Source organism: Gorilla gorilla, chromosome 15, assembly GCF_029281585.2.
Source record: "Gorilla gorilla gorilla isolate KB3781 chromosome 15, NHGRI_mGorGor1-v2.1_pri, whole genome shotgun sequence".
NCBI classification, from domain to species: domain Eukaryota; kingdom Metazoa; phylum Chordata; class Mammalia; order Primates; family Hominidae; genus Gorilla; species Gorilla gorilla.
In genome coordinates this window covers 85,817,440-85,832,754 of record NC_073239.2, presented here as the reverse complement: position 1 = coordinate 85,832,754, position 15,315 = coordinate 85,817,440, and the positions used below count along the sequence as shown (strand labels likewise).

The 15,315-nt window shown below is 49.3% G+C and overlaps 1 protein-coding gene and 1 pseudogene across 6 annotated transcripts in view; one reads left to right on the top strand and one right to left on the bottom strand.

Moving 5' to 3' along the window:
* The window catches only part of ACTN1 (actinin alpha 1), a 105,425-nt gene that overhangs the window by 42,019 nt on the left and 48,091 nt on the right, over positions 1–15,315 (top strand). For all 6 annotated transcript variants that reach the window (XM_004055343.5, XM_055362183.2, XM_004055344.5 and 3 more), the window contains exon 2: positions 11,762–11,876. In XM_004055343.5, coding sequence (XP_004055391.1) covers positions 11,762–11,876 — 115 coding nt within the window. The remainder of the gene's footprint in view (positions 1–11,761; positions 11,877–15,315) is intronic.
* Positions 635–875, bottom strand: LOC101140605 (barrier-to-autointegration factor-like; annotated as a pseudogene).

Sequence of the window (15,315 nt, the reverse complement as noted above, 5' to 3'; positions counted from 1 at the left end):
CCTATATTATATCTTATTTTATTCTCAAACTCATTCTTTTAAATAGGTGGGATAATTTTTTCATTTTTTATCTTTATTTTGGAAACATCCTTTTTCCTCCTCCATAATACCTGAGCCTTGTCCCACCCTTGCCAAATAATCCCAGAGAAATGGGAAGTCCTCTCTATCCTATCCTAGAGGTCTGACATAACAATTAAATGTATATATTCCCAGACAGACTTCTCTTTTTTCTTTTTTTTTTTGAAAACCACTAACTTTATTGATCTAAAAAACTTTACAAGGACAGTGACTGTTCTGCCAAAAAAGGAGCCAAATGGTATCAAATGGACTGAAAGTGAGAGTGGGGGTGAGAGACGGGGCCAGGAATCCATGCAGGAAAGCTGATAACTGTCACCAGGGAATTGGCAAGGGAAAAAGGAAGGAGGAGGCATACAAGAGCAAGAATCCAAAAAAGTTGAAATGGTTAGGGGAGAAAACTCCCAAAAGACCCTGGAGTATGTCAGAGGTGAGTACAATAGCAATCTTCTCCTCTGTAGAGGACAGGGGAGGAGTCCCTACATGGCTGCAAACTCTGGATGAGGGCTGGGGATTGAGGGCTTCCCAGAGAGCATCACAAGAAGTCGTCCTATCACTCTTAAAGGCATCAGAAGCAGTCCTGGGATTGCTTGGCGTTGGCACCACAAGTGTCCTTCAGCCATTCCTGGAAGAGGTCTTCAGTTTTCTTCAGCACCAGAAACTGGCCAAGGACAACATAGGCCTTGTCAAAGCCCCTTTCCTCCAGCTTCTTGCCCAGGACTTCACCCGGCCAGGCTCCCCACTGGCTCTTCCCCCATGGGCTCTGCCACGAACTCTCGGTGCTTTTGGAAGGTTGTCATCTTGATTAGGCCTAATCGGCAGCTTCAATTCCCGTAACAGTTCCTCCCGCCACCCCCTAGACAGACTGTTCTTTTATTTGCATACTTAAAAAAAAAAAAGGTAATGACAGCACATTTTGGTACAAAACTCAAACAAAAGCATATTCTGTGAAAAGCAAGTATTCCCCACCCCCTGCCTTCCCATTTCTCTGCCTGGAGGCAGCCGATGATCCTGGTCCTTCTATGTCCTGCTAGGAATGTTCTAGCATAAAGCTTTTAGATGCTGTCCGGGACACTAACGTCAGGAGTCTGCTTGGTGAGGAGGGTTAGGAGCTGGCTGTCTTGAGACAGAAACACTGAGTATGTTTTGAGTTCATGGAGATGAAATTGTCCCTGGGAAATTTTTTGGCTTTCTTTGAGAGCCCACCAATCAGAATAAACCCTATACAGGAACAAAAGATTGTTGCCGGGTGCTGTTTGGTTGTGTCTTCTCATTAGGCATGTTCTGATGGGAAAAGTTTCTGGGCTCCAGCCTGCAAGGTAGGAGGGACTTGTTTGCGCTAGCAGAGCTGGAAGGGATTGAAGTGACTTATCTGAGGTCACACGCCTGGCCGAGCCAGGGCAGGGCCCAGGTTTCCTGATCCCATCCTCTGAACACTTAACTCCCCTGGCCTGAATGGTGGCTGGTATTTTTGATTCCGGGAGAGTGGGAGGATGTGCTTGGAAGAGGTGTGGCCAGCACGTGAGGTTGGAGCCTGGGCTGTCCCACCACTGCCCAGCTAGTCTTGTTTGGCTGCAGGTGGGTTATCTTGTTTATTCCACTGTGCAACAAATGGAAAAAGCACCTTTGTCAATGGAGGCTTCTCTGGGGAGGTCAGCCAGAGTGGATGGCCTGGATTGTGTGTTGAGGCTTAAACATCAGAATAGAGCACTCTAGCCGGGTGTGGTGGCTCATGCCTGTAATCCCAGCACTTTGGGAAGCCAGGGTGGACAGATCGCTTGAGGTCAGGAGTTTGAGACCAGCCAGGCCAACATAGCAAAACCCCATCTCTACTAAAAATACAAAAATTAGCCGGGTGTGGTGGCACGCGCCTGTAGTCCCAGCAACTCAGGAGGCTGAGGCAGGAGAATTGCTTGAACCTGAGAGGTGGAGGTTGCAGTGAGCTGAGATTGCACCACTGCACTCCAGCCTGGGCAGACTCCTCTCAAAAAAAAAAAAAAAAAAAAAAAAAAAAGAACAGAGAGCTCTCTGACAGGAGAAGGGAGAGGGAGCAGATCATCATAAAAACCAACCACATTGCCAGGCACAGTAGCTCACGCCTGTAATCCCAGCATTTTGGGAGGCAAAGGCAGGTGGATCACCTGAGCTCAGGAGTTCGAGACCAGCCTGACCAATATGGAGAAACCCCATCTCTACTAAAAATACAAAATTAGTCGGGTGTGGTGGCGCATGCCTGTAATCCCAGCTTGTCGGGGGAGGGTAAGGCAGGAGAATAGCTTGAACCTGAGAGATGGAGGTTGCGGTGAGCGGAGATTGTGCCATTGCACTCCAGCCTGGGCAACAAGAGCAAAACTCCATCTTAAAAAAAAAAAAAAAAAAACAAAGCCCACAACCAACCACATTTACAGACAACTGTAAAACAGCAAAAAATCCTAATCAGTTCAGTTACTGGAGTGCAAGCCCTGTTAGCATTTTGATGTGTTTTGTTTTTAGTCATTTTTTTCATGTTTGTGTGATTGCCCACATAGTTTTAAACTTGCAGTACATACAGTCTTGAATCCTGCTTTTTTTGGTTAATTATATATAAGCAGTTTTTTTCCATAGTAACATAGTTTCAGAACCCATCGTTTTGGCCATGTAATATTTCATTAAGTGGATGATGAAGCCTAATATACTTAACCTAATACCTTATTAATATAATTTCTGTCTCTTTCTAATTTTTCTCTCTCAAGGAATACTGGCAAGAACATTTGTATGCTTACAGCCTTTGCTTTATATTTAGAATTATTAGTCTTTATTCAGGATGGTGGCCCAGAATTGGGCTAAGGGCTGGTGCCCATCTTAGTTCACCCTGGTGAGTTGCTGTCCATCAGAGTTGTACCAATCGCCTGCCCACAGTGATGTGCCTTTGTCATTGAACCCACCAACAGTGGGAATGATCAGAAAACTACTTCGCACATGTAATAAGTGACAAATACACCTTTTGAAAATTCACAAGCATGGCAGCATGTGCGTGACATGTCTAACTGCAGGCCCTTGTGACGGGTATTGACGTGGGTTCCTCATTGATCCAGCCCCAGGAGAGGCGCGCCCGCTGCCCCTCACGGGAAGTCTTGCCAGCTTTTGCCGACTCCCAGATGGCTGATGTCCCCAAGACCTGTCAGGAGTGTTAACTGTGGTAGGCACAGCTGTCTGCTGCGTGCTTGTTTTAGCATGTCATACATTATTACATGTGTAACTTTGTTAGGAGGCTTAGAAAGCTTTCATGTTTTCCCATTGTGAAACTAAAGACCCATTGGGTCTTAATTCACATTTAGCCTGCTGACATTTTTGGGGGGCCTGTGGGATGTCTTATTTTTATATTGTGGCAGCATTTCAAAACTGAGGAAGTCTACATAAAAATCTAGATTTTTTTTTTTTCTTGAGACAGAGTCTCACTCTGTCACCCCAGGTTGGACTGTAGTGACACAATCATGGCTCTCTGTAGCCATCATCTCCCAGGCTCAAGCAATCTTCCTGCCTTAGCCTACCGAGGAGCTGGGACTACAGGTGTGCACCACCACGCTTGGCTAAATTTTGTTTGATTTTTTCTGTAGAGATGAAGTTGCCCAGGCTGGTCTTGAACTCCTGGACACAAGTGATCCTTCCACTTTGGCCTCCCAAAGTGCTGGGATTACAGGCATAAGCCACTACACCCAGCATAAGTTCAGATTTCTGTCTCTTCTTCATTGGAGGTGTGGCAGCCAAGGGCCTGTGTTCCCATATGAGGTACAGAGGAGCTGCTTCTGCCCCGGGCCACCTCCTGCCGTGATACAGAGGCCGTATTCTAGTTGCCGTGGAGTAACTCTCATGCACCCTGGTATACTTGTATTTCGGGATAGCCATGTTTTCTTCTGGGTAGAAAAACAAAGGATAGCCCAAGAGGGCCACTGTTTCAAGAACAATGCATAAGAATACAGGGAGGTGGCCGGGCGTGGTGGCTCATGCCTGTAATCCCAGCACTTTGGGAGGCTGAGGCGGGCGGATCACTTGAGGTCAGGAGTTTGAGACCAGCCTGGCCAACACGGTGAAACCCCGTCTCTACTAAAAATACAAAAAAATTACCCAGGTGTGGTGGTGCTCCCCTGTAATCCCAGCTACTCAGGAGGCTGAGGCAGGAGAATTGCTTGAACCCCTGAGGCAGATGTTGCAGTGAGCCGAGATCGCACCACTGCACTCCAGCCAGGGCGACAGAGCGAGATACATTGCAAATAATAATAATAATAAAAAAAATACAAGGAGGTGAGGACTAACTTGTCCTACACTTGACCCCTCCTTGTGCCTTAGTTTCCTCATCTCTAAAGTGGGGAGAATAATACTTGTCCCACAGTGTCATTGTGATGATTCAATGAGTTAAAGGAGGTAAAGCACTCAGGAGAGGATCTGGCGTGTAGCAAATGGTCAATACGTATTAGCTGCTGCTGTTATTACGATCTGTGGCATATGTGTTTGTCTCCTCCAGATTAGGAACTGAGGGGTGAATTTTGGTTGTCATAGCTTGGGGTTGGGCGATGTTACCAGCAACTAGGGTGTGGTCCAGGGGTGCTGCTGAACATCCGATGATGCATACAGCAGCTTCCCTGCCCCCACCAAAAAATTTTTCAGACCCCAAATATCAGTAGTACTGAGGTTGAGAAACCTTGCTTAGACCTTGGCGTGTGTGACCCTTGGTCTGACTGAACTCTTCTAACAGGTCTAGGCCAGGTGCAGTGGCTCACGCCTGTAACCAGCACTTTGGGAGGATGAGGTGGGAGGATCACTTGAGGCCCAAAGTTTGAGACCAGCCTGGGTAACATAGAGAGACCCAGTCTCTGTGAAAAATTAAAAAAAAAAAAAAAAGCTGGGTGTATTAGTCAGGGTTCTCTAGAGGGACAGAACTAATGGGATAGATGTATATATAAAGGGGAGTTTGTTAAGGAGCACTGACTCACACCCTCACAAGGCGAGCTCCCACAGTAGGCCATCTGCAAGCTGAGGAGCAAGGAAGCCAGTCCGAGTCCCAAAGCTGAAGAACTTGGAGTCTGATGTTTGAGAGCAGGAGGCATCCAGCACGGGAGAGAGATGGAGGCTGGGAGACTCAGCCAGTCTAGTCTTTTCACGTTCTTCTGCTTGCTTTTATTCTGGCTGTGCTGGCAGCTGATTAGATGGTGCCCACCCAGATTGAGGGTGGGTCTGCCTTTCCCAGTCCACTGATTCAGATGTTAATCTCCTTTGGCAACACCCTCACAGACACACCCAGGAATAATACTTTGCATCCTTTAATTCAATCAAGTTGACAATCAATATTAAACATCACACTGGGCATGGTCGTGTGCACCTTGAGTCCCAGCTACTTGGCAGGCTGAAAAAAAAAATCCTCTAAACCAACATTTTCAAGGGCTGCCTTAGGCTCTCATAGAGTCAGAGTGATAAAGGACCTTACTTAGCTCAACTGGAGGGGCTGCTTGAATCCCTTCCCCAGTGCCCTTGCCGAGCCCTGCCTTCAGCCGCAGGTAGCACACTGTACAGCCAGCTTGTGGTCTGTTCTTTATTATTCTGAACTCTAATCTTCCCTGAAACTTTCTGTCCTTCATTCTAAGAATAGTAGCTCCCATTTTTGGAGCCTTGTGTGTGGGTGATTCTGCTTAGCATTTTCCACGTGCTACTGCAACGATCTTCCCCACCCTGTGAGGTGGTTCTGTTACCATCCCAATTTTACAGATGTGGAGATGGAGGCTTGGAGAAGTCAAGTCACATGCACAAGGTCACTCAGTGGATCCAGGTCCATCTTGCCATAGAATCCACATTCCTCACCATTCCTCACCACTGGCCTATTCTGCCTGGTCTGTACCCAGCAAGTTTACTCACTCATTCATGGAAGGATCTTTAGATATTTGCAGTGAATCCCTCAGCCATCTCATCTCTCCTCCTGGTCATAGAGCCCCAGTTCCCAAAGTTCCCCTCAAAGGGCTGTCTGGTCTGCTTACCATCTGGAATGATCTCTCTTGCCTCTTGACAACACCTGTCTGTCCCTGGGCTCTGCTTCTGTCTGCCAGGCTGCCCCAGAGGGGCTGCCCATCTGCCAACTCTGCTGATGTTCCATCAACTCAGACTCTCTGTGCCAATGCTGGCTGCGGTCCCCTGGATTTCATCTGGTTGGTGTTTTCACTTCACAGTGACCCATTTTCAATGATACCCTATGAGATTCAGCTTACCTGTTTGACCATTGAGAATCTCAGCCTTGGTTCTGCTGTTCCCTTCCAGCACCCACCCATGCCTGCACCTGAAATCCACATCATTCGGGTGGAGCAGAAAGTGTGAGGGGCTGGAGGAGTCGGGAGGTTGGGTTGTGAATATAATCCAGCCGTGTGGACTGGGGAAAGCCTCTCACCCTCTCTTTTTTGTGTCCTTAGTCGTAAAGTCAAGGTTTGACTTGGATGGTGCCTAACACCTCTTCTAGCTCTAACATTCTTTTATAAAGTGTGTTAACAGCATAAACTTATAATAATTATACCCCCAATTGTGGTGGCAATAGTAACAATGGATAATTATTGCAGTTGCTATAATTTTCAGTGTTTTAAGTGGACTGTCTCATTGACTCCTCCAGTAATCCTCTGGGTAGGTGCTATTACTACCCCCATTTTACAGATGGTGCCTTAAGGCAGAGCCATGTCAAGTCACTTGTCCAGGGTTTACCACCTGCTAGAAGCTGATAGGCCTGGATTTGCAGTCTTCTTTAGAGTGACTAAATCCTTGCATTCCCGTGGATACTTTTCTGCAGAGTGATCCGAGCGAATCCCGTGGCCCTCCTGCTTTAGGGTCTTGTGATTTACCTCTCCCTCTCCCCATGACCAAGGGTATGAAGGATGCTTGATTGTAAAAGCTCATCCCCTAACTCATGCTTCTGGGGTAATCTTCTGTACCCCAGCTCCTTGCAGAGTGTGATTATTCAGACATCCTTTTAGAATCTAAAATTCAGGCAGTGATGATGATGGTAGGAACTACCACTTTCTGCACACTTACTATATTTCAGACACATTGATACTATATTGTCATTATTCACATAAATTAACAACATTACTATGCTAATATTATTTACTGAATAAGGGTACTTCCTCTCAGTCATGCCTGGGAGATGCTATTGTCCCCCATTTTACAGATGTGAAAACTGAGGCTCAAAGAGGCCTGTTATGGCTAAAGAAATGTTGCAGTGTGTCTGTCTGAGCTTGGGGGCAGGGAAGGCACGTTCTCAAAAGCCATATTCCTTTCCAACACATTTTAAAGGAAGTATATCACATGATAATTGTGAAAGATATGACGAAAACATGTTAGCGGAATCTGTGAGAGCAAGGCTATGAGACCTGTACAGAAGGTGGACAATGTGATTCTGTCTCCATGGCCAGCTCCATGGCTCCTAGCCTGGGCTGGGGCCCCTCTGTTGGCGCCTGGCCAGGTCCCTCTTTGCAACCCTGAACTACAGGGCTGGACAGTTGCACTCTTCACCTCCTCAAACCACCTTCAAACTGGATTAGACATGGGCAGTGGCTTCGAGGTCATTGAGAGGCTGAGCAGGGGTCCAGGCTGTTTTGCGGCCCCTCCCTCTGTCTCGGGTCCTCAGAGACTGTGCAGGGCTGGGGCAGGTGGAGTGCAGACAGGGCCGCTGAGAGGGGAACAGGCCGTTGCCGCTGCTCTGCGGGAACATCCCAGTGTGGTCCTTGGTCCCAAGGACTTTTCCTGGGACCTCTCGGCTTCCCTGAAGCCATTTCTGGAACGGAGTGCATCCACTGAAGACCTGCCATCCCGGGTCTCCTTTGTCAGGCTGTGAGCCTGAGTATGGCCCAAGGAGGTGACTTGAAGATGGCTCTTGGGGTGAGGGGAGGCCAGATAGGGCAGGGCTTCATCGGGCTGAGGCAGTAACATGGCCTTGTACCCTTTGTTTGAATGCGGCTGGGCCACAAACCTGCCGGGGTAGCACTCCCCACCACGCCGGGCGTCCAGGCTGGAGGTCTTGGGGCTGTGGGTCTCTAGCATGGGTCTCTCCTGTGGCTTTGACTTTCCCCTCCTTGCTGGACCCCTGGAGCACTGCTAAGGAGCAGGTGCCACCCCCTCATGCTGGAGCTTGAGCCTCAAGACCAAGGCTGCCCCAGGCTGGAGGGGAGGATATAGTTGTATGGTGTGCGTTCAGCTGTCAGACCTCCTCTGCGGAGGTGCACAAGGCCACTGTCAAAATCCCTGGTTTTCTGCACCCACGCCACTGTTTCAGCCCTCTCCTACGAATGCGCCACAGTTCCAGCCCTCTTCCACGAACGCGCCACAGTTCCAGCCCTCGCCCACGAACGCGCCACAGTTCCAGCCCTCTCCCACGAACGCACCACAGTTCCAGCCCTCTCCCACGAACGCGCCACAGTTCCAGCCCTCTCCCACGAACACACCAGCACCGGTTCAAAAAAGAGCTCGCATGTTGTCATCTTGGAAACAGTACAGCGTGTGGTGGAGTGGGACCTACGACAGGAGAGTTTGGTGGCTGGGGGCAGGGAGAGGATGTGGTGTGGGAGTGCAGAGGAGCAAGAGCAAGTCCTCTGAGACCTGGTCCCGGGAACATTTTGGGGGAGCTAGTCCTGTCCTCTTCCTCCTCCCCACTGTTCACTGAGCACTTACTAAATGGCAAGTTTTTTACGGATGTTTTTGAGTTAATCTTTTTAACTTTTAAGGAGCGCTGTTACTATCCCTGTTTTACTGCAAAGGGAACTGAAGTTTAGGAAGGTTAATCTGAAGTTCACACAGCCAGTAAATAGTGGATCTGAGAACTGAACCCAGCTCTGATGCGTCCCGAAGTGCATGTTGTTGATCACCGGGTCACCGCCACCATTTCCTCCTCTAGCCTAAACTTTGCGGTGGCTGCTGCTTGTTGGGGAAACTTTCCAGTTTGAGAGGTGCCCAGAGCCCCCTTCAAGGCAGTAATCTATGGGGCCTCTGAGGATTGGGGGTTTTAGTAAAGCCATGTTCCAGGGCTTTGTCCAGGAGACCTGAGCAAACACAGGTGTGTTTTGTTTCCCAGGGCTGAGCCTGGCTTTTCCAGGAAAGGGGGCTGGCTGCTTTCAACAGCACTTTTCCTCTTTCAAAAGCAGTGTCTTTTTACGACAGCAGCCTCTTCCTCCTTTATCTCATCCCAGCCCCCTCCACGACTGGGCAGTAAACAGTGAGAATTTACAGCCCCCAGCTGGGCGGGTGGGCTCAGGGCAGTGCCTGCTAGGACCCCGGGTGTTTCAGGCCACATTGGACCTGAAAGCATCCCTTCGAGTTGCTGGGGCTGACACAGTTCCCCTCAAGGAAATAGAAAACCTTAGGCTGAAGGTTCAGTGCTGGGGGCCTGGGAGTGGGTGCTGGGGATGGCCAAGATGGTGATAAATGAGAAAAGACCACCCACCCCAGTGTCAACGCACACTCAAGTGTGAATGCACAGCTTGAAGACACTGGGCAGACCAGTGTCAGCTGGGAGAGACTGTGCAAAACCAAAATAAATTATATTTGTTTTAAAGAGTTAAAAATCCTTTAATATTTTCCTACCAATAAAAAGAAGTTAAAATAAGGATAAAGGCTAAAGGCCCTCTCATCTCCTGCAGTGCCAGCACCGGAGGAAGGATGCTTTGGTACATACGCTTCCCTGTCCTGCTGCGTCCTCTTTCCTCCGAGCTGTCTTCTGTGTCCAGGGGGTCCCTAAGAGCACTGTTTGTCCCATCACCCCCTGCCCTGAGAGCATTCAGCCTCACCCACAAGGTGCAGTTGGATCTCCCAGGACCCTTTCAGCTTTGCATCCGGTTCCCCACTTGTTCCTTCACCTGGCTGCCCAATTCTTACATCCACTAGAATGTCTGCTGCACAGAGGCAGGGACTTTTGCTGTTTAGTTCACTGCTGTGTCCCTGACTCTGTGCCCTGGGTCTCTGGGATATAAAGGTGAACATTGAGTTTCTACCTCCAGGAGCTCCCAGGCTGGGGGTGTGGAGCTGACAAGTGACTAGGCATAATGGGTGAATGCAGGGTGCTATAGGTGTGTGTCCAGCCCAGACAGAGCAGGTGGCTATCAGGAAGGCTTCCTGGAGGAGGTGATATCTCTACCCAGTCTTGAAAGATGAGTGAGTTAGTTAAGCAAGATAGAGAGGACATTGGAAATCAGTGTATGTTCCCTATCCACCCCTGATCTGTGTGCCAGTCTTCCCAGAGCTCTGGGATAGCACAATATGCCGTTTCTCTTCATCATGGGAGTAGGCTGGCCTGCAGAGTGGAGATATGTTTGCAGGGAGAGAGAGGTATTCCGTATTGGTAAGTTACTAGTGAGACATGATTGAAAAATTAAGCCCAAAGTCACAGGGTATCATAATGCTGTCCCTTTCTCCCCGCCTGTGTGGAGTGATAGCGTCTGTCCCCCTGTTCCCTTTCTTGCTCATAGGCTCTTCAACTTTTGCTCCTAAATCTAAGCAGCTATTTCTTTTCCCCTGATACTCGCTGGTGTGATGTTCTTCCCTCTTCCTGCCCACTTATTGCCACTTCACCTTTAGAGTTCCCCAGGGCAGGAGGAAGGGGGTGGGGAGCATGAAGCTGTGACCTTTCCCATGAGGAAGCATATTTCTAGTGTGGCTCCTACTGTCACATGAATGATACACTGCCCACCCTTTGAATTTTGCAGGGCAGGTGGGAAGAGAGCTGAATGGCTCTGGTGTTGGGTGAGCCCCATGTAATTGGTAGTGCCATTTGGTGCAGTCTGGAGTTGCCAATGAATGGTTTAGATCTAAAGCAAGGGAGCTCTTCTCTCTGGTTGCCACAGAGTGGAGACAGCTGGAGAGAGACACCTGTTTTAGATGGACATGTAAAACTGCGATGCATGCTTTTGTTTCTCGTGTTTGTTGAGACACCCTGTTCCTGTTTGAGCTACCAGCTGGTGCTGTTGGCACAGGATGGCTTCGTTGCTGCCTCACCTGATCATGATCTGCTTAATAGAGAAGTAACTATGAAGCTGATGGTCTTTGATTTAACCTCCTTACATTCCCTTTCTGGAACTCCTCATGTTTTTGCAGCTTAAGGTGCCCATATCCCCACCCAAAGCACACACAGATACACATTGGGGTGCTTACTCTTCTCCCTTATCCTGACACCCTGCATCTGAATTCTGTTCTCAGCAAAACTTACTACTCCTTTCTCTTAGCTGGCTGCCAAGTGAGAAAGGATTTAATATACTAATTTACCCTAAGGTATCAACAGGGCTTAATATGTTCCTTCGGGGTTACTCTGTCTTAAAACTGTGAAGATTGAAGCTAAGTCTTATAACTTAAGAGGTAACTTGTAAGAATGGAATTGTGGCATTTTCAAATGTGGGTGGGCATGAGTCTTTGAGAGAGGGCTGGGAGGCGGATGTTAAGGGAATTTGCTGCTTCATGTATCCTGCTTGCTCCCACCCATGTAGCAGGCTCTGTGTAGGGTCCCTCAGCTGCTGCCCTGTGGGTAGCTCAGTGCTTGGTTGATGCAGTGAATGAGACCATGCTGGGGCAACTGTGTTGAGAGGCTCTGCTGAGTAGGTGTCCACCTCCCACCCCCTGGCACCATTAAATGGCTTGTCCAATGAGGGTGACAACACCAGCCCCCTGACCACTTGCCCTTCTTCTCTCTGCCCAGACATTCACGGCATGGTGTAACTCCCACCTCCGGAAGGCGGGGACACAGATCGAGAACATCGAAGAGGACTTCCGGGATGGCCTGAAGCTCATGCTCCTGCTGGAGGTCATCTCAGGTGAGGCGGACCCTGGCCCAGGACGAGATACTGCCTGTTGGTGCTGCCTGACACCTTGGCATCTGCTCTGCCCATGAGCGCAGCTGGTTTTGGTCTCTTGAAACAAGTTGGGGATGACATGTATGAATTCATCCTAGGAGCGTGGGTCTGAGTTCTGGTTCTGCTGCCAGCCATCCAGGTGCCTTGGACATTTGTTTCAGCATCCTTGTTTGTTAAAAAAAAAAAAAAAAAAAAAGGGTTTGAAGGAACTGAGGTTCCTTCTCCTCCCCAGTGCCAGGATTCTGTGGCCAAGAATGTTAACCATTGGTGACTGTCTCCAAATCTTGGCTCCATTACTACTTATCTACCTGTATCCAGGTGACCCAGGCCGTTCCCCATCCCCTGGTTTGTCCAGATGTCTGGAGGGACAGCTCTACTGGAACACACATCTCATCCTGCTTATGAATGCCTTTCTGCCACCATCCCTTAAAGGGTGGGAGTCCCGTGAGTCTAGCCTTGGTTGATACACTGGGCCGTGTTAGCTACTCTCTTCACCTTGATGCCGGTGAGCCTTAGACCTAATCCCAGCCCAGCCCTCTCCCTCGAGCCACCTCTGCAATGCTGAACCTCGCTGGGCGTCTCCACCCCAATGTCCCACACAGTCCTCTCACCATGTCCAAAACTCTGTGCTTGTCCCTCCTGCCCTAGCGAACCTCTTTTCCCTCCCAGAGTCCTGTTCTTCTGCACCCAAGCTGGGATCATAGACAGCTCTTCTTTGCAAGTTGTTACTGATGTTCTGTTCATTCTGATTCCTTCTTCTCAATCCTTCTTTTAACCCCTACTGTTGTGGTGTCAGTGTGGCCTGTGTCAACTCTCACCTAGATGATCCCACAAAGGCCTTTACCCCAGCTCCTCCTGGCAGTCCACCCCTGTCACTGTAGCCAGAGGGCTTGTCCGACAGTCAGTCCAAATATGGTCACACTGTTCCCTCTCACAGCCCTCAGCCTGCGGTGCCTCTCCAGGGCTTTGAGCCTGCAGGCCACATTCCTTAGCATAGCTTATGGAATCCTGCATGAGCTGGCACCTGCTTTGTTTTCAACTAACTATTCCCAAAAAGGTATCAGACCTTCGATCCTCTGCCAGTTGTGGGGTGGGGGCAGGGGGAAAGTGCAGCTCTCCCCAGATGACATGCACTTTCTGTTTCCTGTGCCTTTGCACAAGCTCTAACTGCCCTTTTTTTTAAAAGTAGTTTTTTCTACTTTCAGATAAAACCTGTGTGTGTGGTAAAATAATATATAACAGAAAATGTATCATTTTAGCCATTTTAAAGGGTGCAGTTCAGCGGTATTAAGTGCATGCACTGACTGTTGTGCAGCCATCACCACTGTCCACCTTCAGGGCTCTTCATCGTCTCAAACTGACACCCTACAGCTGTTAAACACTAGCTCCCCGCTCCCCCCGGCCCTCCCCTGGCAACCACCATTCTACTTTTTGTCTCTGATTTGACTACTCTAGGTATACCTTGTACAAGTGGAATCATACAGTATTTCTCCTTTTGTGACACTGGTTTATTTCACTTACTGTGTCTTCAACGGTTCATCCATGTTGGAGCATGTGCCGCCATCCCTTTCCTTTTTATGGCTGAATCGTATTCCATTGTATGTATGACCTACAGCTATAAAATGGCTCCCCACATTTTGTTCATTCACCTGTCGGTGGACACTTGGGTTGTTTCTACCTTTTGGGTATTGTGAATAATGCTAGGACATGGTTGTACAAAATATTTTTAAAATCCCTCTTTCAGTTCTTTTTTTGTATATTCCCCAAAGTGGAACTGCTAGGTCACATGGGAATTCTCTGTTGAATTTTTTGAGGAGCCACCATGCTGTTTTCCTCTGCCTTTATTTATTTATTTATTTTCTTTTTTCTTTGAGATGGGGTTCCACCATGTTGGCCAGGCTGGTATTGAACTCCTGACCTCAGGTGATCCTCCCACCTCAGCCTCCCAAAGTGCTGGGATTGCAGGTGTGAGCCACCGTGCCTGGCCTCTAACTGCCTTTTAGAATGTCCCTGCTTCCTACCTCCTCCACTACCCTTCCCCAGTTTTAAACAAATCTGGCCTTACTATTTATCATTCTTCCAAATGCAGCTTGAGGGTGTCCTTCAAGAAGGCTTCACCCTTCCTCTCTCTCCTAATCTGAGTGGACTGTGCCCTGCCCGCACCACCCCCCTACCTGCCCAGCTCCCCAGCACCTGTAATACCCCATTAATTTCTCTGCTGTGTCTTTTATCACAAAGTGTAGTCATTTTCGGTTCGCTTGTTTTCTTCTCTGCTCCACACTGAGCTCCTTGGGGCAGGTCATCTTCTCTCTGTGTCTCAGGTGCTTAGAACAGCACCAGACATGTAGGTGGTGCTCTGGGAACATTAGAATGACTGAGTGCCCAGAGCCGGGCTTGTCCTCATGGTACCCAGTGTGTTCCTGCTGCATAGGTCTGACTTGTGCCCAGGGGACCTGTGCACTTCTGTGAAGCACGTGTCTCTTTGCCAGGGTTGGGAAGATCTGTTCTGTGAAATGATCTGTTCTCCCCTGGACAGGAAATGCTGGGATACCTTTTTCTCCTGATCATCGTTGGAGATGGGTAGGGTGCCCCAGGATGAGGAGAAGAAGGGGTATGCTGCCTACAGAGGTTCTCAAAGTGTGGTCCTTGGACTACCCACACCAGAATCGGCAGGATTGCCTGTCAAAATGCAGATTTCCAAACCTTAACCCAGTCCTCCTAATCACAAACTTAGTGAGAGGGGGAAAGGGGCTGGACAGCCACAGATTAGCAAGTTCTCCAGGTGATTTTGTGCTGACTGACGTTTGAGAACCACTGGCCCAGGCCTGGGAAGCTTTTTCCATTCTCCCGTGTTTAACCCTTGCCTCCTCCACTGTCCTTTGCAGAAGCCCCCTTCCAGCCAGTGTGCACAGCTGCTGAATGGCTGGGGCACTCCGCTTAGCTGGACAGGCCCCAAGGGCTGGGGCTGTAACAGGAGCAGCCTTCCAGGGAGGGGACGTGGTGCTGCCTGCATCCATCCTGTGGGGAGGGAGCCTCTGTGCCATCTCCCCCCGGACAGGAAATACTGGGGTACCTTGCTGGGCTGCAGCCAGAGCCTTGGGAGGGCCCCAAGTGGAAAGTCTTGATTTAATTTAAAAAACAGCTCTGCTTCCCTGGAAGCTGACAGCCAGATCCCATCTGTGGCAGGAAGTCTGCTGTCTTCCAGAAGCTAGCAGGCTGCTGGGAGGCCACCTGGAGAGGTGCTGCTCTGACAGGGTGGGCCTGGCCCAGAATCCCCGTGGCTGGTCCCTGGAGCCCTCACAGCCAGATTGTCGACCTGCTGGTGAGACAGTGGGGGTGGTCAGGATATCAGGGCAGGCACAAGGGGCCTGAGTTCCAGGCTCTGCGATGGTGGTTCTCA